The 23,791-nt window shown below is 47.8% G+C and overlaps 1 protein-coding gene across 3 annotated transcripts in view; it reads left to right on the top strand.

Annotated features, from left to right (window-relative positions):
* The window catches only part of LOC102460034 (zinc finger protein RFP-like), an 84,322-nt gene that overhangs the window by 55,510 nt on the left and 5,021 nt on the right, over positions 1–23,791 (top strand). For 2 of the 3 annotated variants that reach the window (XM_075914036.2, XM_075914034.2), the window contains exons 2-7: positions 3,406–3,522; positions 4,971–5,318; positions 10,889–11,173; positions 14,246–14,353; positions 22,023–22,043; positions 22,706–22,738. The exons of the other annotated variant lie outside the window; for it this stretch is intronic. In XM_075914036.2, coding sequence (XP_075770151.2) covers positions 3,423–3,522; positions 4,971–5,318; positions 10,889–11,173; positions 14,246–14,353; positions 22,023–22,043; positions 22,706–22,738 — 895 coding nt within the window. In that variant the 5' untranslated portion in view covers positions 3,406–3,422. The remainder of the gene's footprint in view (positions 1–3,405; positions 3,523–4,970; positions 5,319–10,888; positions 11,174–14,245; positions 14,354–22,022; positions 22,044–22,705; positions 22,739–23,791) is intronic. 3 annotated transcript variants of the gene reach the window in all.

The raw sequence follows: 23,791 nt of genomic DNA, 5'->3' as shown, positions 1-23,791 counted from the left end.
TATTTTATTATATACCATTCCTTTTATTTGGACATTTTTTTTCTGAGGACAGTGTGTGTGTTACCCCCTCTTCAAATCTTTGAATAGCAGATTCCTTCTAAAACAACTAGGCAGCCTGCATTTACACACAACTTTGGATCTGAAAGCAAGTCAAAAAGTATTAGCAACCCAGAAACGCAGTCTTGAAAAGGAACACAGTGAAATCCAGAGCTTTGATTCTTTTCACTCTTAAGTTCTGCTTTTAAAGCACACAACAAAACCACAACCCCATTTTGGCTTTTTTTTTAGAGTGCACATGGTGTCTTACAGATTTTATGTACCCTCATCAAAGCAACAGTTTAATTACTTAGGACCCTTTAAGACTCACGGTTCTTGATATTGCTTTCCTTTTTAAAGTAATAGTTTGATTTGTTACCCAAAAGATAAGAAATCCAGACTCCATCCTCATTTTGGAGGTTTTATCTGTCTCAGATATTCAGCCTGTACCAAGATTTTGAACCTTATACAGCATTAAGGTATTTAAATGCCAGAAGACAAACAGCATCAGCTATTTTTGTTTGAAAATAAAAAGTGTCTTGTTAGTTTGCAACTTTAAATGAAAGGGGATTATTTAAAAACAAAAAACAATTAATTTGAAATCTTAAAAACAGATTTACAAATTTACAATTCATAAATTTAATTCCCTTTTATGGATTTAACCAGTTAAATTCCAGTAGGATTCCCTATTTCCCCTTTAGCAGATTTAACAAAAGTGTCCACAGCCAACTATTTAAATCAGAATACTTTTTGCCTGGATTATTTACATATTTTTCAGAAAAGAGGCTGCAAAAAACAAAGGAGGCTTTTTATAACACTTTTTCTTCTAGCATCTTTTACAACAATTGCTTAATTCCTTCCACACTTCATAGAGTTAACTTTTCACATATTTTTCCCTTAATTACTTGCTCATCCTTGAACTGAAAACTTCATTAGTTTAAATATTACCATTTTCAGTATTTTTTCAAGAATTTAAATTTCCAATGCCCCTTTGGGGCTTTAAACCTTTTACCCATTCTTACATGCTTATTTGGTTTCTTATTTGTCTGTGCTTAATTCTGCTTTCTCTGCTGAATGTCCCCTTTCCATAGTCACATGTTTTGTCCCTTACTAATTTAGCAAACTTAATTTTTGCTCTAAAGACTGTAATCTTGGCACCAATTTTGCCACTTTCCTTCGTGTTCCAGTATCTCCTTCACTTTGCTCTTTCCTCAGTTTTCCCCTGACCTCCTCTAGTTGTTCTACAGCTACACTTAAATGACCCTTTTTTATTTCAAGCTCTTGCTTATATTCTCCCAAATCAATCTACAATTGTTTAATTCGTGCCTCTTAATGCGGCCAATGCTTAAATTCTTCTTTGCTGCAGCGTATGCAAGCAACACAGCTGGGCTACATCTCGATTGCATCCCTTTTTCGTAAAAGAGATGCAAATTAGACGTATCGCAATTGCTAATGAAGCGGGGATTTAAATCTCCCCCCCCTTTATTAGCATAAAAATGGCTGCCGCTTTTTTTCGGCACAGAGCTTTGCCAGAAAAAAGCACCAGTCTAGACGCAGATCTTTTGGAAAATAAAGCCTTTTCCGAAAGATCCCTTATCCCTCTTAAAATAAGAGATAAGGGATCTTTCAGAAAAGGCTATATTTTCCGAAAGATCTGCTCTAGACTGGCGCTTTTTTCCGGCAAAGCTCCGTGCCGAAAAAAAAAGCGGCAGCCATGTTTATGCTAATGAAGGGGGGGGAGAAAATCTTAAAAGCAAATCTTAAAAGCACTGTGTGTGTGTGTGTGTGTGAGTGTGTGTGTGTGTAATACTAAAACAATTAAAACAAACAGTGAAAGACAGAAAAAGGCATTAAAATGAATAATTAAATGGAATACTTAACAATTTAAATTTAATTCTTAACCCAGTCTAATTCTTAAATCAATTTAACACACTCACACTCACACTCTCACACACACTCACCCTCTGGGGCTGGCCAGACTCCAGGGAATGTTGGTTAATTTGGTTGAGGCAGAAGTCCGATGTGCACATCACCCTAATATGCTGAATCGATGGACTCCAGTTTGTGGGAGGAAATGGTGTGGTATATATCCCCTTGGCAGGGACCAGTCCGTTGAAATGCCATCCACTGGTTACATGCAGTGCAGGTGGGGTGATGTCCGTTAGTGACACCCCCTTCTTTTTACTAGTGTGTCCACAACCGATCCAGAAATATCCGGTTTTTGCACCACTTGCCTCACCACTAGTGAGAAACAATGGTTTGTCCATGGTTAGATTCTTCCCTTGTTACTTTTCTTATCTGGCAATGCTGGAAATGCTACCTCAGCCACATACACAGTTCTTTTATTTTACAGTCCTTTTTTTTAAAGTTGTGAACAAGTCCATAATCCTCCGGGACTCTTGTCTAGACCAAACAAGTCCATAATCGTCTCTTCAGTTCACTTGCTGTGGATTCACTCATACACTCATACTGACCATTCACACGACCCATGATTCGTGCCAATGGGAGGGGAAGGAGGCTGTTGTGCACAGCAGAGTGCAGTGACTGTGGAGCTAGTGCATCCAGAGACCATGTCTACACTAGGAAATGATTTCAAAATCACTGAATTCGACTTAATAACTGCCAATTTTACAGCATCAAAATAGTGTTCCCACTAAAGGGCGTCCCCGCTATATACCCAAGATACGTTCCAAAACATGGGGATGTAGCGTGAAATGATGTAAAGCGGGGATATTTTTCCTCGTGGCTGACTTCCATTTGCATGCATTAGTCCCTTTTTTCTGCACGACGTAAGAACAAAGAATGGAAGGATGTTTAACGCAACTGTTCCTACAAGGGTCAACGACATTAGTACAGAACCGATGTATCCTGGTGAGACATATAGCGGGGATGCCCTGTATGGGAAAGCCTAAAAATAGTCCGAGGCAGGCTCCATGAATGAGGATGTGCTACCTCAACTTAGAGCCCTGGGGAGTAGTTAGTTCAAATTCCTCTGGGGAGCAGTTATTTTGAAATAATAACACTGGAGAGTGCACACTAATGCTATTTCGAAATAGCTATTTCAAAATTAACGCTATTCCCTGAGGAAAACAGGAGTCCAGATTTCGAAATGCACTTCCCACTATTTTGAAATAAGAGATTGGTTTGGGTGGATGCTCCACCTATAAATTCAACCTAAGGGGGGTTATTTTGACATAAAGCCCTAGTGCAGACCAGGGCTAATTGTCTTCCCCGTGTGGACACCTTGAACATCACAGCACTGGGGACTGATTTACTGCACAGATACTTGCCAGTGTCGACTTGGCCTTAATGCTAGTCAGTGTCCTGCTCACTGTGGTCAGTTTTTGTTTTTTCCTTCCTGTTGTCCAGATGAAGTTTCAGGGAAGATGAAGGTTCCCTCCATCGGCCAGAGCGCCAGAGCCAGCTCCCCTCTGCCTGGTTTTCTTGTTTTCTTCCTGACTTGTCATGTCGGCAGCAGGGAATCAGGTAGGACTCTGCGCTGGGTCTGCGGTTTCTTAGAGGATTTATTTAAGTCCTGGAAGTGTCTTAACAACATGTGCACCTCAGAGTCAGTGGAACTTCTCACAGGGTGTGTCTACACTGCACCGCTATTTCGAAATAACAATTTGGGTGTATATACAGCCATTCCTTTATTTTGAAGTACTTTCAAAAGAACGGGCAGCTTATTCCAAAATCTATACATCTCATTCCATGAGGAATAACGCCTCTTCTGAAATAGCTATTTTGAAATAAGGCCTGTAGAGACACTCCACTGCTGCCATTTCAAAATAGCCCCCTTCCCTCCGCCCCCTCCTAGGGCCGTTCTAAGTTATTCCTCCCCAGGGCCTCCTGGGGCTCTAAATCGAGGTAGCAAGTCTACAGCTGTGTCTACACTGGGCCACTTATTCCGGAAAATCAGCCGCTTTTCCGGAATAAGCTGCGAACTGTCTACACTGGCCCTTGAATTTCCGGAAAAGCAACGACGCTCTACTGTTCAAAATCAGCCGCTATTCCGGAAAAACTATTCTGCTCCCGCTCGGGCATAAGTCCTTATTCCGGAACACTGTTCCGGAAAAGGGCCAGTGTAGACAGCCCAGTAGTCTTTTCCGGAAAAAAGCCCCGATTGCGAAAATGGCGATCGGGGCTCTTTTCCGGAAAAGCGCATCTACATTGGTCACAGACGCTTTTCCGGAAAAAGGGCTTTTCCGGAAAAGCAGCCTGCCAATGTATACGCTCCTTTTCCGGAAAAACTGAAAACGGAATAGTATTCCGTTTTAAGCAGTTCCGGAAATTCATGCCAGTGTAGACAGCCTACATGTGTTCCTCAGACTAGTTTTGAGGCTTCTCTGCAGCGTGGATGGGCTATTTTGAAATCAGTGCGCAGTGTAGACGTACCCTGCGTGTAAACATAACACAGCGAGCTCAGTGTAACCCAGGGGATGGTGCTGTGACTGTGGGGAACTCTCCTGGCTTCTGTACTACCCTGGTGAAATGGGCAAGTGGCAGGATCTGAGTCCTCGCTCCCACGTCTTTGCCCAGGGGCATGTCTACACTGGGGAGTTATTTCAAAACAACTCCCCTTATTTTGAAATAACAAGGCATCCACATGACCAAGCCTGTTCTTTCAAAATAATGCCTGCTTGGGAAGAGGAAAAGGCTTATTTCAAAATAGGTGCTCCGGCAGTGGCCACATGCCCTCATGTTCAAGGTGTTAGAATCTTCTCTCTGATATTAGCTCGCTCGGTTGGGGTCTCCCTCTAGCCTGGCCTGCAAGGCTCATTGGCTGGTGGCATCTCCTTGTGCCGGGTCTCTTCCCAGTAGCTCCAGGGAATACAAACTACAGCAAACAGGACTGGTTTTGTGTGTGCCACTGACTAAATGGACAAGATCTTCTCTCTGAGCTTTTCTGCCTTCTCTCCTGGGACATTCCACAGCACAGTTTACAGTGGTGGGACCTGACCAGCCTGTCACGGCCGTGGTGGGAGATGACGTCGTGTTACCCTGTCACCTGTCCCCCCGGATAAGCGCTGAGAACATGGAGGTGAGATGGTTCCAGCGGGAGTCCATTCCCTTTGTGCACCTGTACCGGTATGGGAAGGATAAGTTTGGGCAGCAGATGTCCAAGTATCGTGGTAGGACAGAGCTTTCCAAAGCCGGCATCACAGATGGGAATGTGGCCTTGAGGATTGTGAATGTCAGGCCCTCTGACGAAGGACAGTACCACTGCTTTGTTCAGGATGGTGCCTCTTATGAAGAAACTGTACTGGAACTGAAGGTCGCAGGTCAGTAATGTGGGTCTGTTGACTCTTTTTAGCTGGCTCATAGACCCAGACCCACAGAACTAGTCAAGTGCCTCTCTCCCCACATCAAGCACTTAACTCCAAAAGTTAAGTGCCCAGGAGATCTTCAGAGTCTTTCTCTGTGTAAAAAAACGTTTCCTGTGGGACACCAGAGTGATGTCATCACTTTCTTTTCTTTCCAGTGATGGAGAGTCCACAACCTCCCTGGGCAATTTATTCCAGGTAGTTAGAAAGTTTTTCCTAATGTCCAACCTAAACCTCCCTTGCTGCAGTTTAAGCCCATTGCTTCTTGTCCTATCATCAGAGGCCAAGTAGAACAATTTTTCTCCCTGCTCCTTGTAACACCGTTTTAGGTACTTGAAAACCACTAACATGGAGTTCTTTGAGGGGTCAACAAACATGTGAACAAAGGGATCCAATGGATAGAGTGTACTTAGGTTTCCAGAAAGCCTTTGACAAGGTCCCTCACCAAAGGCTCTTAAGTATGTTATCTTGGACAAAAGAGGGATGGTCCTCACAGATTGAAGACAGGAGGAAAGAAAGGGTAGGAATGAATCGTAAGTTTTCATAATGGAGAGAGGTAACTAGGGGGTCCCCCAAAGGTCTGTTCTGGAATCAGTCCTATTCAATTTATTTATAAATGATTTGGAGAAAGGGATAAACATTGAGGTGGCAAAGTTTGCAGATGGGACCAAATTGCTCGTGATAGTTAAGACCAAAATAGACTGAAGAGCTTTGAAAAGCCACTGTGACGGACAGGGCCGTGTCTGGGCACAGCTGAGGGCGTCCGCTCAGGGCGAATTGCTCAAATCCGGGGCTCCTTACAGTCCCCCTGCTGGCGACCTCTCCACACAGGCCACAAACCAGTCTCACAGAGCGCTTCAGCTGCCTGCCTGAAGCCTCCCGAGCAAAACCCCTCGGACACCCCAGCAATATCCGTGCTCCAGATGGCCCCGGGCCTCATACACAGGTGGGGGGGTCCTAACACCCAATCCCACCTACCCCGAACAAGTCCTGTCCAGTTCCAAGAAACCAGCCACAGATCCCTGGTCAATTTACCCTCTGGATCTTACCCACAAATCACGCTGGGCCAATCCTTTAGAATCTATATCTAAAGGTTTATTATCACAAGAAAGAAAAGCATGAGAGTAAGGTTATTAAAGTACAGTACGTTACATGCACCGAATCTCCCAGTCCTCGATGCAGGCTCTAGCAGAGATGTTGCAGCTGCTGGTTTAAAAGTTCTTTTTGCACATCCTACGATCAGGATGGGTTCACAGGTCTTCCGGGCTCTTCAATCCCTGCAGTGCTGCCTCTGGGATGAAGTGCTGAGCTGAGAACAAAATGGCATCGACCACATGGCCTCTTTATACTCCTTCCTGGCCTCTTCTTGTATGCAGCAAGTCACCTGGTCAGAGGCCAATCTCTATGTTTCCTGCTGGCTGCCCTCAGGTGTCAAATCCCATTCTTTGGGTGTGTCCATAGCCTATTGAGAGTCATTGTCCCACAGGGCTTTGCTACTCAGCCTGTCCATAGCCATGCTTAACCACATTCACAGAAATATTCAGCTTCCACACAGATTACAGATTCCTACCTACACACATAGACATTATACACTCACATAAATAGCGTACATAAGATCAACAAACAACAATCTCCCATTCAACACCCCACATGGCTCCCCCCACACCAATTTCTGGGGCCAACACCCCCACCTAGGGGTGCAGCAGCGATCTGGCTGCTTCCCTCCAATTCAGCAACGTGACACCAATCTAGGTGCTTGGGCAACAAAATGGCAAATGAAATTGAATGTTGATAAATGTAAAGTAATGCACGTGGGGAGGGGGGGAATAATCCCAGCTACACATACAGTATGATGTAGATTAATGCCTATTCTGAAATAGCTATTTTGAAATAGGGGCTCAGTAGATGCTCCACTTCTGCTGTTTCGAAATAGAGGTGACGTAGTTCTGGTCCGAGCTCTCCCCATTTGTCCATCGCTATAGTGATGGAAAGGACCAGTATGGAGAGCAGATGCTGGAATACCAGGGGAGGACAGAGTTCTTGCATGATGGTCTGACCCATGGGAACATTACCTTGAAAATTCTCCATGTCAGACTCTCTGATGAAGGGTGGTACAGCTGTTTTGTTCAAGACAGCTTCTTTTTTGAAGAAGCTCTATTGAAACTAAAGGTGGCAGGTCAATAGCATGTGTCTGTACGTCTCTCGGGGATGGCGCTGAGCGAGTTAAATGCTTTGAACATTTTACCCACGGTCTGTTGCCAAGATGACTCACTTACTTGTACCAAATGTGGAGAAAAGTGGAGAAAGTGCCCCTGGATTATGACGCCTTCTTCCTCAAGAGTCATCTCACCCTTTCACCTAACACTTTCCAGGTGTGGTACATGGACCCAAACAGAGACATAAAACCCAATTTCTCATAGGCACAAGGTTAAATCTAATGCCAAGGAATGACTTTTCGTTTCCTGAGATAATTTGCAAATGCCCTTCTGTGGCGAGGCAACAGCTCCACACTGCCTGGGAACGGTGAATGCAGGCTGGAGGGAGCCTGGGCAGAGCCCTGGCCCATTGGGGAGAGGCTTTGAAAGAGCCGAGCAGGGTGCAGTTTGCTGGGGCAGCCCTATAGAAAGAGAGCTGCCCGCAGAGAGAGTCAGTGAGGCCCTGGCCAAGGAAGGTGCAGGGCCTGGTTCCCTCAGAGAAGGCACCGTCAGTAGAGCAGGGCTGGGTAGGCCCACGGGGGCTAACGAGGGAGGCTCCAGCCTGATCCCTGCACAGCTGTGGCCTTGCTACAAGGCCAGGCAAACAGCCAGAGGGGACGTGGCTCAGGGAGCAAGAGGCAGTGGAGGGGAGCAGAGGGCAGGACAAGGCAGCTGCCATAGTGTCCCTGAGTCACAACCCAGAGATGTGGGCGGACCTGAGTCTCCCTCCCCATTCTCCTTCCACCTCACCTCACCGCCAAGTCATGGCCCATACAGACTGTCGTGTGCCCCTGAGGCAGAGGGGCTGGGCTTGGAGGCCACAGTCGGCCACAAGGGCAGGAGAGACTCAGCACCTCCGATAACCCCTGGAGGGGGATGAGAACTCACTGGAGCAGGCACTGCTAGAGGGCTGTGTCCTGCAGAGGGCGCCACATTCCTGGAGCAGTGCAGGTCTGGCACATGAGCGTGGACCATAGACGGGCGAGACACCTCCAGGAGGGGGCGCCCTGCTGAGAAAGGGCTAATTCCCCAGAGCTACCAGCAGGAGGCGCCACAGCAGTGAGACTAATGGCCTTTGTAGTGGGACAGACCTGTGCAGCCTTCATGTCACTTGCAATTAGTTACACAGGGAGTCACAGCTGTGCCGGTCTGGAATGACCATTGAATAGCCTATGGGCCCCAGAGACTCCATATTTAAAATACGGATGTTAACATGCAGTAACCTTCCTCATTAAGTAGTCGGTGGATTGGTTATCGACTACTCCATGAGTTGATAAGGGTAGGCAGTTCCAAGGTGCAGACTGGCTTTCGCCATGGTTCACCGTCACTTTCCCCACTGCTGCTCCCCATCGAAAAGGCCAGGGGAGCCAAGCCACAGAAAGGCTGGTGCAGTCCCTGCTCCCGCGGGTCTCTGAAGTTTGATCGTCACGTGCTGGCTCCCCTGACTCCTTCAATACAATGTGGCAGTGGGGACAGTGATGCAGACTGATCAGACCCCCGCAGGAGCAGGGACTGAGCCAGCGTACTCGTGTGCTGAACCCCAGGAGGAATGGGGAGGCGGGACTAGTCAATAGAGCTAACTGGTAAGCTTCTGCTTATTGGTTAGTTAACTAGTTGACTAGTCGCTGACATCCCTAATCTGAAAAAGAGAACCACACGACTTACTGCCCTGGGATGTTCTGGAGTCACCTTCTGAGGGTCCCTTGCTTTCCGTAGAACACAACACACAACTTGGAGGAGGAAGAATTCATCCCATGTGGGTCAGTTCTCTACTGATTCTCATCAGTCGGGTGGTTGAAGATTGTGACGACCTGTTGGGGTCAGAGTTTTGACATAGCCACTGCCGCTTGCTTTCTCTGGGGCTCCTCACTGCCTGGCCCCACTGGGCCAGTTCCCCGGTCTCCCCCAGCTTCCCTGGATACTCCTCCCCAAATAGGATCAGGCCCCAAAGCAATTATTTAGGTGAGCCCCCTTTGGCAATGAAAGGGGGAATGTGCACAATGGTTGTTACCCCAGGTAACAATTATTTACACTGGGCTTGATGGTAAATAAAAATAAATGTAAGAAGTGCAAGCAGTAGGACTGAAGTGGTCATAAGTGAGAACAGGCAGAGCAAAGTAAATTACAAATTCCAAACAACAGAAATCACGTAGCTAATTTTAACACTGAAACCTTAGTACAAACTCAGCACAAGCTCACCCTACAACTGCTCCCTTTCAGCTGAGCCTCCAAACCAGGGAAGTCTCCTCTGCCCCTGGGTCTCTGGTTCACTCTCCTGGGTGTGTCAGCCAAGAACCAAGACCCGCTAGTTTCCTGTTGTTTTATAGATTCCCACTGTCACATGGGAAGTTACCTGGCCAGTCCCTGCCAGTTAGGGAGGTCAGGGGACTTCCTAAGACCAACCACTAAGACTGAAGAACACAGGCTTCTTGCATACGGTAGCCCAGACAGTGAGGTATCCCAGCATTGGAAACACCCTGGATGGCACATTAAAACCATAAAGCCATTCCATGCTCCATACGTCTAATTTCACATACAAGAACGATAAACAGATCCAGCGGATTATGACATGAAATTGCAGCCAGGGAGGTTTAGGTTGAACGTTAGGAAAAACTTCCTGCCTGTCAGAAAAACTTCCTGCCTGTCAGGGTGATTAAACACTGGAATAAAGTGCTTAGGAAGGTTGTGGAATCTCCATCTCAGACAGATACCCGTCAGGGGTACTCTAGATGGTGCTTGGTCCTGCCATGAGGGCAAGGGACTGGACTCAAGGACCTTTCGAGGTCCCTTCCAGGTCTAGAATTCTGTGATTCTCTGAAGATTACTGGGTTACATGAGATCATTTGTCCAAAACACCTTTGAGTTAGGCATATCTGTGTCCATAGGTCGATTTTCTAAAGCATGTTGGGGGGTGGGGAGGAGAGTCCATCATGAAGATGATTATGCTCAAGTAGATGTCCAGATATTTTTCCCCTTCTGCTTTAGTTCTGCATTTGCAGGGTCAAGTAGAAGAGCTTCCATAATCAAAGAGGTGACATTTCACCTGAAGGCACATTTGAAATACAAGGATTATTTTTCTCTGTTTTTTTTTAACAGCATCTGTTAGTACTAAATTCAGTGATCAAGTAAAAGGTTTCCTGTAGTCCCAAAATGACATGTCTGTATGGATCTTGGGAGGAGAAAGCTTTCCAGCCCCTCCATGAAATAATTTGTTTCTTGTTCCTCTATTTCCCTGAGTCCATGGGCATTTGAGAATAAAGGGGAAGTTTAATTTCTTATTCTCTAGGCTCAGTATGTGCATAAATCAACATGGATTTACACATTTGTCTCTAGCTTCAGGCTCTGCTCCTCAAATCTCTGTTGAGGATTACCAGGATGGAGGGATCCGAGTGGTGTGTCGGTCAGCTGGGTGGTACCCAGAGCCCGAAGTGGTGTGGAGAGATCTCAATGGACAGGCCTTTCCTTCAGCCTCTCAAACAAATTCCCAAGAAGCCAATGGACTGTATGGAACACAAACATCTGCCATTGTAATGGAAAATTCCAATCGGAACTTGTCCTGTTTGGTCAGGAACACCCGTCTCAGCCAAGAAAAGGAATCAACATTATTTTATATATCAGGTCAGTGACCATCAAAAACTACACACTGAGCAGCAATAGAAAAAAAAAGACAGCAACCTCCTGATCAGAATAAATACGGTGTGTATTTAAAACAAATATACAAACAAAAAAACTCCAAGAAACCTAATTAACTAACGGTGTGACATAAATAATTTAAGTTTTGTCTACACTAAGAAGATTTTGCCAATACAGCTCTGCCAACAAAACACTGCTAGGCTGTGTCTAGACTACACTTCTCTGTCAACAGAGAGATATAGATTAGGCACGTCGAAATTGCTAACTAAGCGGGGATTTAAATAGCATAAACATGGCCACCACTTTTTTTTTTAAACATAGCTTTTTCAATAAAAAAGCCAGCAGTCTAGATGAGGATCTGTGGAAAAATAAACCCTTTTTTGAAAGATCCCTTATTCCTCATAAAATGAGGTTTACAGGATCTTTTGAAAAAGGGTTTATTTTTCGACAGATCTGCATCTAGACTGCCGTTTTTTTGAAAAAGCTCCATTTTGAAAAAAAGTGGTTGCCATGTTTATGCTAATAAAGCACGGGATATTTAAATCACCGTCTCATTAGCAATTTCGACGAGCCTAATCTGCATCTCTCTGTCGACAGAGAGGTGTAGTCTAGACACAGCCCCAGTGTGGACCAATGTTCTCTCTATTTTTTTTCCATTCATGTGCAGAATAAATGTTATGTGCACCAGTTGAATGTGCAGATGTGCACTACCAGTAGAAACACATCCTTTTGGCGGACGGTGCTCTGTGCACTCTGCTAATCAGTTTGATGGCATCTGAATCTCTCCTGAGTGGCCGCCCAAGCACACAACTTACAGTGAACACTGGTGTGGACACTGCCATACTGGCTAAGCTGTACTTTTGCTGTTCTTTCTTACCCCAGAGTCCCAAACCGACATAACCTATACGGGTGTGTAAGTGCAGGATTTCCAGTATAGCTGTGTCTATAGTCGGGCTTTTATCAGAGTAACTCTGTTGATAAATCATCACAACCCCAAATCATGTGTGGTGTCAGAAATGTTTTCTGTTGTAAAGTAGACATTAGGCACTTTTGAAATTCCCACCCGTACTGTGCAGTTATCAGACCAATCTAGTTATTGTATTTTTCTGCCAGAGGGAACATAAGGGCACTGACCTGGCTGAAGGATGTGTTACGTTCCACTTGTTTCCTTTGACATCAGAGATTTTGAATGTCTCACCCAAAACCTGTAACAGTATTTGACTGAAGAGTAAAGGGAAGGTGCAGGAGACAAACAGCCAAACATCCTTCTGCTCCTGCACAGATGTACGATTGTTGGATATTCTATTGGCTGGTTATGGGTGGAGGAACAACTCTTCACTCTGTTGCGAGGCTCAAACTCCAGACAAATCCTTGGCCCACTTAAGTCAATGGCCAAGCTTTGATTGAGTTCAGAGTGACCCAGATTTCAACTCTACAAGGGTTTTGTTTCTTAAGCCATTGACTGAAACAGTGATGCTCCCAGCTCACCAGCTGCTTAGATGCTCTCAGGTGGCATCATTGCAGAGAGGACAAGTTGGTTGATTTATGCGCCTTGGCTGGAGTGTTTCCCGCTCTGCTGGGCAGTGAGTGTGAAAGCCCAACATACCTTGTTGCACACACCTAGAACAGAGGTTGAGCGGGGGGGGGGGGGAGAGGGAAGGGAGAAGGGGAGGGAGAGAGACTGATGTTGGCACAGTCAGTTAACTGAACCTGGCACCTGGCCTAGTGGTGCTGTTCAGGGTTGGTAGGTGGGGTGGCCTCACCGGATGGGGTGAAGACAGGAGGTTCGTGTCTGATGCTTGGGAAAGGGCAGCCAATAGAGGACTTTAAAATGGCCGATAATGCAGTCTGGGCAGTGAGATGGTGGCCGTGGTATTTTGCCTTGGTGTCATGGCAGGGAACGGGGAGCACTGAGGCCAGGGACAAGGAGGGTGAAGTTGCACAGGAGAAAGTGGTGGGATTTACATCTGAGGTTTAAAAAGGAGAACCAGGAATCATGAATCGCTTCCCGCACAGTCGTTTGGATGAATTGTGCTTATGATTCATTGACAGATTATGGGGGAAATAGTGGATCTACAAGCTGTTGTTTTCAAACAACCCGGCAGTTTCTGAGTGTTCTGTAACCGACAGCCTTGTGCTCCCTGACATAACACCCAGGCTGTGTCTACACTGGGCCATTTATTCCGGAAAATCAGCCGCTTTTCCGGAATAAGCTGCGAGCTGTCTACACTGGCCCTTGAATTTCCAGAAAAGCAACGATGATCTACTGTACAAAATCAGCCACTATTCCGGAAAAACTATTCTGCTCCCGCTCGGGCATAAGTCCTTACTCCGGAACACTGTTCCGGAAAAGGGCCAGTGTAGACAGCCCAGTAGTCTTTTCCGGAAAAAAGCCCCGATCACGAAAATGGCGATTGGGGCTCTTTTCCGGAAAAGCGCGTCTACATTGGCCACAGACGCTTTTCCGGAAAAAGGGCTTTTCCGGAAAAGCAGCCTGCCAATGTAGACGCTCCTTTTCCGGAAAAACTGAAAACGGAATAGTATTCCGTTTTAAGCAGTTCCGGAAATTCATGCCAGTGTAGACACAGCCCCAGTGATCAGAGACTTTAACGCTGGCCACTCGCACCGGTTACTGTTACTAGCAGCGATTGTTACATTAGATGCCCCGTATGAGACAATTTCCCCACCGTGCTGCGCACTGCACAAAGCCACAGACTGACAGTCGGTACCTCGTGCTTGCTACAAAGAACAAGCCTCTATATAATCAGAACCCCAGCGAGGCTGGCCAGGAAATGGAGCCACAGAGAGGGGAAAGGGCTTGTCCACATTCCCATGGCAGATCTCACAAGTCCCATCCCGCTGCCCCAGGCTCACTTATACACCAACGTGCCAATGTGGTGGCTCTACTGGTTGGTTTGTGGTGTTTGGGGCAGTGCCGATGGGGCCACATTCCCTCCTCTGTGTTAGACTGGTCCCATGGGGGCTGCCTTACACACAACGGAGTCATCAGAGCTGCTTACTGAGTCATGTGGGTGCCTCTGGGCTTGTGTTTTTCAGATCCCCTTTTCCCTAAGGTGAATCCCTGGAAGGTGTCTCTGGATATGATGATCCTGGTGGTTTTGTTTGGTTTCATTGCTCTGAGTGTTTATCTCTTCAAAATCAAAGGTAAATGTTGGAGCAGGAAACACAGGGACATTCACACGGGATTTTCTTCAAAGAAGGAGGAAATTAAACCTTTTTGCCTTTGTGGGATACATCAAAGTCTCTGTCATTCTAACCATTCTAGGGCCAGTGTGAAGACCCTGCCTGTAACATGCTGGAGGGGGGGGAGTGCGGGGGCTCTGGCTCACAGCTACCCTTCCTGCGCAGGCACCGAGTGGTACAGAGCATTTCGCATTAGCCCTGCACAGCACAGGTCAATTTCACAGAATCAAAGAATCCTAGAACACTAGCACTGGAAGAGACCTCGAGAGGCCATCGAGTTCAGCCCCCTGCCCTCAAGGCAGGACCCAGCACCATTTAGACCATACCTGACAGGTCTGTTCTTAAATATCTCCAGAGATAGAGATTCCACAACCCCCAAGGCAATTTATTCCAGTGTTTCACCACCTTGACGTTCCACGAGGAGTACAGATAGTTCGGAATAGGAAGCCTATTCTGAACTATCTAGTTCGTGCCGTGTGTAGCTGCGGGCACGGAGTCCGCACTAGCGGCCATTTAAAAATGGCGGCGCCCGGCAACATGCAAATGAAGCCCGGGAAATTCAAATCCCGGGCTTCATTTGCAAGTTCGTATGACTACATTAACCACTCTAGTTCGAACTAGGGTGGTAGTGTAGACATACCCATAGATAGTTGGGTTTGTGATGACCAGGAAAACCGTATGGTCACTTGCCTGCCTGGTGTGAAGGTTGCGGATCTCTCGAGGCATCTAGATAGACTTATGTGTAGTGCTGGGGAGGAGCCGGTGGTTGTGGTACATGTAGGTACCAATGACATAGGGAAAGTAGGAGAGATGTCCTGGAGGCCAAATTTAGGCTGCTAGGAAAGATACTGAAATCCAGGACCTCTATGGTGGCATTCTCGGAAATGCTTCCAGTTCCACACGCAAGGCCAGGTAGGCAGGCAGAGCTTCAGAGTCTCAATGCGTGGATGAGACGATGGTGTAGGGAAGAGGGGTTTGGATTTATTAGGAACTGGGGACACTTTTGGGAGAGGGGGAGCCTATGCAGGAAGGATGGGCTCCACCTAAACCAGGGTGGAACCAGGCTGCTGGCACTGAACATTAAAAAGGCCGTAGAGCAGTTTTTAAACTAAGAGATGGGGGAAAGCCGATTGGTGCGGAGATGCACGTAAATCGGAGGGAGACTTCTCTTAGAGGAGAATCCATTGATAGAGATTCTCTAAGCTGTAGTCAGAAAGAGAGAAGGGGAGAGGACAAACCATGGGCCAGAGCAGACAAACAACCGCATACAAAGGAATCCAATGCATCAGGGAAGGGCAGACAAATAAGCAGTGACAGATTTTTAAAGAGCTTCTACACAAATGCTAGGAGTCTGACTAATAAGATGGGTGAACTAGAGTACCTCGTATTAAAGGAGGAGATTGACATAACAGGCATCACTGAAACCTGGTGGAATGAGGAAAATCTGTAGGACACAATCATACCAGGATATAAAATATATTGAAAGGATAGAACAGGCCAGGTGGGTGGCAGAGTGGCACTGTATGTGATGTAATGTAGAATCAAATGAAATAAAAATATTAAGTGAATCAACATGTTCCATAGAATCGCTATGGATAGTAATTCCATGCTCCAATAATAAGAAATTAGCAGTTGGGATATATTACCGACCACCTGACCAGGACAGCGATACTGACATTGAAATGCTGAGGGAGATTAGAGAGGCTACCAAAATAAAGAACTCTATAATAATGGGGGATTTTAATTATCCCCGTATTGACTGGATACATGTCACCTCAGGAAGAGAAGCGGAGATAAAAGTTCTCAATGGCTTAAATGACTTGGAGCTTCTTGGAGCAGCTAGTGCAGGAACCCACAAGGGGAGAGGCAATTCTCGATTTAGTCCTGAGTGGAGCGCAGGATCAGGTCCAGGAGATAACCGTTACAGGACTGCTTGAGAATAGTGACCATAATATAATAACATTTAACATTCCTGTGGTGGGAAGAACACCTCAGCAGTTCAGCACCCTGGCATTTAATTTCAAAAAGGGGAATTACACAAAAATGAGGAGGTTAGTTAAACAGAAATTAAAAGGAGCGCTTTATTCGAACTAGGTAAACCTCATTCTACGAGGACTAACACCTAGTTTGAATTAAGTAGTTTGAATTAAGGGTTGTGTGGCCACTTAATTCCAACTAGTGGGAGGCTAGCCCTCCCCAGCTTACCCTGGTAGCCACTCTGGGCACCACCAGGGAAACTCTTCTGCCCCCCTCCCGGCCGCGGAGCCCTTAAAGGGTCATGGGCTGGCTACGGTGCCCGTGCCTGGTGCAAGCCTGCCAGCACCAAGCCAGCAGACTCTGCACCTGGGACGGCACGAGCCAGCCACCAGCTGCCACCCAGCCCTCCGCCTCTTCCCGGGACCAGGCTGGCGGCTCCCAGGAGCCTGCCCGGGTCCGCAAGAGGCGGGTGCCCGCTTGGTCTAGTGCGGAGATCGTGGACCTCATCGAGGTTTGGGGGAAAGCCTCCAATGTCCACGACCTCCTCACTAGGCACAGGAAAGTGGCCGTCTAGGGCAGGATAGCTGCCAGCCTGGCCACCCAGGAGCAGGTTTGCATGAAAATCAAGTTGGTCCAGTGAGCCCCTGACCCTGAGCTTAGAACATAAGAACATAAGAATGGCCGTACTGGGTCAGACCAAAGGTCCATCTAGCCCAGTAGCCCACACTAGGTACCCTGGAGGGGATGGACCGAAGACAATGATCAAGCCATTTGTCTCGTGCCATCCATCTCCAGCCTTCCACAAACAGAGGCCAGAGACACCATTTCTACTCCCTGGCTAATACCACTCCATGGACCCAACCTCCATGAATTTATCTAACTTCTCTATAAACTCTGTTAGGGTATGTCTACACTACCAACCTAGTTCAAACTAGGGTGGCTGATGTAGTCATACGAACTTGCAAATGAAGTCCGGGATTTGAATTTCCCGGGCTTCATTTGCATGTTGCCGGGTGCCGCCATTTTTAAATGTCCGCTAGTGTGGACTCCGTGCCCGCGGCTGCACGAGGCACGAACTAGATAGTTCGGAAAAGGAATCCTAGTACGAACTATCTAGTTCATGCTGCGTGTAGCCGCAGGCACAGAGTCCGCACTAGCGGACATTTAAAAATGGCGGCACCCGGCAACATGCAAATGAAGCCTGGGAAATTCATATCCCGGGCTTCATTTGCAAGTTCGTATGACTACATCAACCACCCTAGTTTGAACTAGGTTGGTAGTGTAGACATACCCTTATAGTTCTAGCCTTCACAGCCTCCTGCAGCAAGGAGTTCCACAGGTTGACTATTTGCTTTGTGAAGAACAACTTTCTGTTAGTAGTTTGAAGCCTGCTACCCATTCCTTTCATTTGGTGTCCTCTAGTCCTTCTTTTATGGGAACTAATGAAGAACTTTTCTTTATGCATCCTCTCCACATCACTCGTGCTTTTAGAGACCTCTATCATATCACACCTCAGTCTCCTCTTTTCTACGATGTAAAGTCACAGTCTCTTTAGCCTCTCTTCATATGGGACCTGTTCCAAACCCCTGATCATTTTAGTTGCCCTCCCCTCTCCCACCCTCTCTCTTCCCTTCTCCCACCTCCTTTTCCCAGTCTCCCCGAGTTTTGTTCAATAAACAGAGTTTCTATTTTTGAACACGTGTCCTTTATTTTGTACATCAGGAAGGGGGGCTAGGGAGAGGTAAGTGGAAGGAGGTGAGGGAGGAATGGGGTACGAGCCCCTGATGGGGAGGACTGGGGTGGCTTTGTGGGCTCCTTGGGGTGGAAGCTCTCCTGCAGCCCCCCGATTGACACACCCCCGGATGGCAGCCTGCGGCAAGTGCAGCCGGGCTGATGGCCAAGTGCTGTGATGTGCCGAGTGTGGGCATTCAGGGCACTCCAAGACAGGACTGCTTTGCTGTCCCTCATCGAGTTAGACAAGCGAGTGGGGAACCCCTGAGAACTGTCTGTCTGGGGTGGAGGTCGGGTCCCTTTAAGCACAGCCCTCGGCTAGCCTGAGACAGCAGCTCCACGCTCTAAGTCCTAATCTGATGCCCTGCCGGCACTGCTTCCGGCCAGCCTTAACCTCTGTTCAGGGTCCACTCAATGTGGACATGCTAGTTCGAATTAGCAAAATGCTAATTCCAACTAGTTTTTAGGTCTAGATGCACTAGTTTGAATTAGCTTAGTTCGAATTAACTAAGTTAGTTCAAATTAGTGCTGTAGTGTAAACATACCCCTAGTGAGATAAATAGAAAGGAACATAAACACTGTCAAATCAAGTGTAAAAATGTAATAAGAAAAGCAAAAAAAGATTTTGAGGAACAGCTAGCCAAAAACTCAAAAAGAAATAAAATGTTTTTAAAGTACATTAGAAGCAGGAAGCCTGCTAAAAAACCTGTGGGTCCCCTAGATCATCGAGCTATAAAAGGAGCAATCAAGGATGATAAAGTATTGAGGAGAAACTAAATGATTTCTTTGCTTCAGTCTTCATGGCTGAGGACATTGGGGAGATTCCCAAATCTGCACCGTCCTTTGTGGGTGATGAATCTGAGGAACTGTCCCGGATTGAAGTGTCATTAGAGGAGGTTTTGGAACAAATAGAAAAACTTAATGTTAACAAATCACCAGGACCGGATGGCATTCATCCAAGGGTTCTAAAAGAACACAAATGGGAAATTGCTGAACTATTATCTGTGGATTGTAACCTATCCCTTAAATCGGCTTCCATACCTAATGACTGGAAGGTAGCCAACGTGACACCAATATTTAAAAAGGGCTCTAGAGGCAATCCTGGCAATTACAGACTGGTAAGTCTAACTTCAGTACCGGGCAAATTAGTCGAAACAATAGTAAAGAATAAAATTGTGAAGCTTGTAGAAGAACATAATTTGTTGGACAAACGTCAACATGGTTTCTGTAAAGGGAAATCCTGTCTTACTAATCTATTAGGGTATGTCTACACTGCCACCCTAGTTCGAACTAGGGTGGCTAATGTAGGCATTCGAAGTTGCAAATGAAGCCCAGGATTTAAATATACCGGGCTTCATTTGCATCTTGCCAGGCGCCGCCATTTTTAAATCCCCGTTAGTGCAGACTCCAAGCCCGCGGCTACACGTGGCACGTAGTAGGTAGTTTGAATTAGGCTCTCTAATTCAAACTACCGTTACTCCTTGTGGAACGAGGTGTACTGGTAGTTTGAATTAGAGAGCCTAATTCAGACTGCCTACTCCGGGCTGCATGTAGCCACGGGCACGGAGTCCGCACTAACGGGGATTTAAAAATGGCAGCGCCTGGCAAGATGCAAATGAAGCCCGGGATATTTAAATCCCGGGCTTCATTTGCAACTTCAAATGCCTACATTAGCCACCCTAGTTTGAACTAGGGTGGCAGTGTAAACATACCCTTAGAGTTCTTTGAAGGGGTTAACAAACATGTGGACAAGGGAGATCCAGTAGATATAGTATACTTAGATTTTCAGAAAGCCTTTGACAAGATCCCTCACCAAAGGCTCTTGTGTAAATTACACGGCCATGGGATAAGAGGGAAAGTCCTTTCTTGGATTGAGAAGTGGTTAAAAGACAGGAAACAAAGGGTAGGAATAAATGGTAAATTTTCAGAATGGAGAGGGGTAACTAGTGGTGTCCCCCAAGGATCAGTCCTGGGACCGATCCTTTTCAACTTATTCATAAATGATCTGGAGAAAGGGGTAAGCAGTGAGGTGGTAAAGTTTGCGGATGATACCAAACTGTTTAGGATAGTCAAGACAGAAGCAGACTGTGAGGGACTCCAAGAAGATCTCACCAAACTGAGTGATTGGGCAACAAAATGGCAAATGAAATTTAATGTGGATAAGTGTAAAATAATGCACAATGGGGAAAAATAACCCCTACTATACGTACAGTATGATGGGAGCTAATTTGGCTAAGACAAATCAGGAAAGAGATCTTGGAGTTATCGTGGACAGTTCTCTGAAATATTCCACACGTTGTGCAGCAGCGGTCAAAATGGCAAATAGGATGCTAGGAATTATTAAGAAAGGGATAGAAAATAAGACACAGAATATCTTACTGCCCCTGTATAAAACTATGGTACGCCCACTTCTTGAATACTGTGTACAGATGTGGTCTCCTCACCTCAAAAAAGATATTTTGGCCTTCGATGGGGTTCAGAAAAGGGCAACTGAAATGATTAGGGGTTTGGAACGGGTCCCGTATGAGGAGAGGTTAAAGCAACTGGGACTTTTCAGTTTAGAAAAGAGGAGACTGAGGGGGATATGATAGAGGTCTATAAAATCATGAGTGGTATGTAGAGGGCGGATAAAGAAAATTTATTAATTAGTTCCCTAAATAGAAGAACTAGAGGACACCAAATGAAATTAATGCATAGTAGATTTAAAACTAATAAAAGAAAGTTCTTCTTCCCACAGCGTGTAGTCAACCTGTGGAACTCCTTGCCAGAGGAGGCTGTGAAGGCTAGGACTATAATAGAGTTTAAAGAGAAGCTAGATAATTTCATGGAGGTTAGGTCCATAAAAGGCTATTAGCCAGGGGATAAAATGGTGTCCTTGGCCTCTGTTTGTCAGAGGCTGGAGAGGGATGGCAGGAGACAAATCGCTTGATCATTGTCTTCGGTCCACCCTCTCTGGGACACCTGGTGCTGGCCACTGTCAGCAGACAGGACACTGGGCTAGATGGACCTTTGGTCTGACCCAGTACGGCCATGCTTATGTTCTTATGTTATGTTCTTAATGACTTATCATGTCTTGCTCACAACACTCCTGTTCATGCAGCCCAGAATCATATGCTTTTTTTTTGCAACAGTGTCTCACTGTTGACTCATACTTAACTTGTGGTCACCTATGACCCCTAGATCTCTTTCTGAAGGACTCCTTCCTAGACAGTTGCTTCCCATTCTGTGTGTGAGACACGGATTGTTCCTTCTTAAGTGGAGCACTTAGTGTTCGTTCTTCTTAAACTTCATCCTGTTTACCTCAGACCATTGCTCCAGTTCAGCCATCGTGTGTATGACCCTTGGTAAGTAGGATTTCCAAAGCTGCCTAAGTGATGATGGGGACGTTGGGACTTCTGCACCCTAGTCACTTAGGCCAGTGGTCTCCAACGCGGTGCCAGCGGGTGCCATGGCGCCCGCCGGGGCATTTATGTGCGCCCGCCGACAACCTGGGCTGGCCCCAAGTGCGTGACACGCACCGGCGCCCGGGTGCGTGGCGCTCTCACAGCCCCAACCCCGGGGCACATGCGGGTGCGTGGGCGTGCGGCGCCAGTGTCGGCTCCAGGCTTGCGGCTCGGGTGGCAGCGCTGTCCCCGGGCCCACGGCACAAGGCACTCGGGCGGCCCCAGCCCCGGCCCTAGGGCACATGCTGGCACCGGGTGCAAGGGCATCCCAGTCCCCTGGCGTGCCCCCGGACGCGCGACCCCGTCCCCGGGCGCCCGGCGCCTGAGTGGCCCCCACCTCCCGGGCGCCCGGGAGCCTCTAAAGGTTGGGGACCACTGACTGAGGCAGTGTTGGAAATCCCACCCTGCATGTAGATCCTGGAAAGAGAAACCCGCCCCCCGCCCCCGCAATCATTTATTCCTTTGTCCTTGTTTTCTAGGGAAACAGGCAGCAGAACTTGGTAAGTGTCATTCTCCTTCTCCCTAGTGTAAACCCTGTTGTACTCAGGTGTGTCCTTATGATGGTGCTTTGTTCGTGTAGGGGTTTGTCTTGTTTTTTTGTCATTTATAACATACATTTAAAAATGAATTGTGATCTCAGAGTATACAATGTTGAATCCTGTATATACAGCAAGGTGGGCCACCTCAGGGTACAGAAATTAGAAGGAGGGCCAGTCAGGGAAGGAAACATCCAGGCATGACTCAGGCCTTGCCCCCATCTGACCTCCCCATTCTCTGGCTCCTTACTGTCCCCTAGGATTCCCCACCCCAATCCAACCCACACTGATCCTTGCCCCAGACTACCCCACCCCTGGATTCCCATCCCCTGTCCAACTCTTTCCCCCGCTCCCTGCCCCATGACTGCACCACTCAGAGCACCAGGCTTGGTGGCACCACAGCTGTGGTGCCTGGACACAGCTGCCGTCACACTGCAGGGAGCCCAGGGCAGGTGGGGTGAAGAGCGGGGACTGTGGGGGAGGGGAAAGGGAGGAGGCTGAGGGTGCAGCTCAGGGTGGGATAAAAGGGCCAGCAGGGTGGGTGGGGCTCACAGGCCATGAGTTGCTCTCTGAGATCAAGCCTGTGCTCCCATCACTCTCAGCTGGCTGTCTCTGCTTGGTTTTAGACTGGAGAAGATCTGTATTCCCTGTTGAAGAAGGTAACTGATGTTCATGGTTTGTGAGTGTTCAGATGTCCCGTCCCACGTGACAATGCGTCTCCTTTGCCATCACGGTGGGAGCAGGCTGGAGCCTGAGATTTCAGGGCGTCAGCACCAGCAGCTGCAGTTCAAAGATGCCGTCAAGTCACGACTCTTCTGCCAGGTGGTAACGGCAGCAACCTGGGGCAGGTTCGGTGTCCAGGGTCCCTTTTAACAACATCACACAGAGCCGGTCTGAGCCCCTCTCCAGTAATCTGGGAAAACGACCCCCACCCCTCTCTGCAGCCTAGGCCCTGTGAGCCAGGGTGGGCTGGCTCGGGGCAGCAGCGGGTTTCTCTGGGCTGGGCTGGGCTGCTCTGCCCTAGGAGGCAGCACGTCCCCCGGCACGAGCCCTGGGTCTGAGCGTAACAAAAGACACTTACAAAAAGGGAAAAGGCACCGAGCAGTAACCTAGGGACACGCCACAGCCCCATTGCGCAGCTGCATGCCCTCGCACGCGCCCCACCTCCGGTTCCTGGCCCTGTCCCCAGCCTCAGCCGTGGCAGCACCAACCCAGAGTCGCTTCCCCATGGGCCCTCCGGCCCCTGAGAGAGAGAGAAGAGCAGTCGGTGACGTCTCTGCTGCCGCCTGCCCCTGCCACCCACCTTCTGCTGCCATCCTCTGCCCCTGCCACCCACCTTCTGCTGCCATCCTCTGCCCCTGCCACCCACCTTCTGCTGCCATCCTCTGCCCCTACCACCCGCCCCCTTCCCCTGTGTTCTGCCCCTGCAACTCCGGCTTCCTCCTGATGCTCAGAGCCACCTCTGTGACGCCCTGGCCTGAGAACCGCCCACTAACCCAGCCCCCCCGATTTCACTGTGTTGCAGGGACCCTCGCTGCTCATGAAGACTCTGCCTTGTCTCTCCCTGCAGCGCAGTGCCCAGGCTGGTTCTGAGGCTTGGCCCCTCGGCCTGCTTGTGAGTGATGCAGCTTTCCTAGCCTGGGAGCAGGAAGGCCGGGCCCCTGGGAATCTAATCAGCTGAGTTGGAGCCCTGGTGGGAGAAGAGCCAAGAG

The sequence above is a fragment of the Pelodiscus sinensis genome, chromosome 19, assembly GCF_052426305.1.
Source record: "Pelodiscus sinensis isolate ZL-2025 chromosome 19, ASM5242630v1, whole genome shotgun sequence".
Lineage (NCBI taxonomy): Eukaryota > Metazoa > Chordata > Testudines > Trionychidae > Pelodiscus > Pelodiscus sinensis.
The sequence above is the reverse complement of the archived record's forward strand: the minus strand, read 5'-3'. Positions and strand labels throughout refer to the sequence as shown.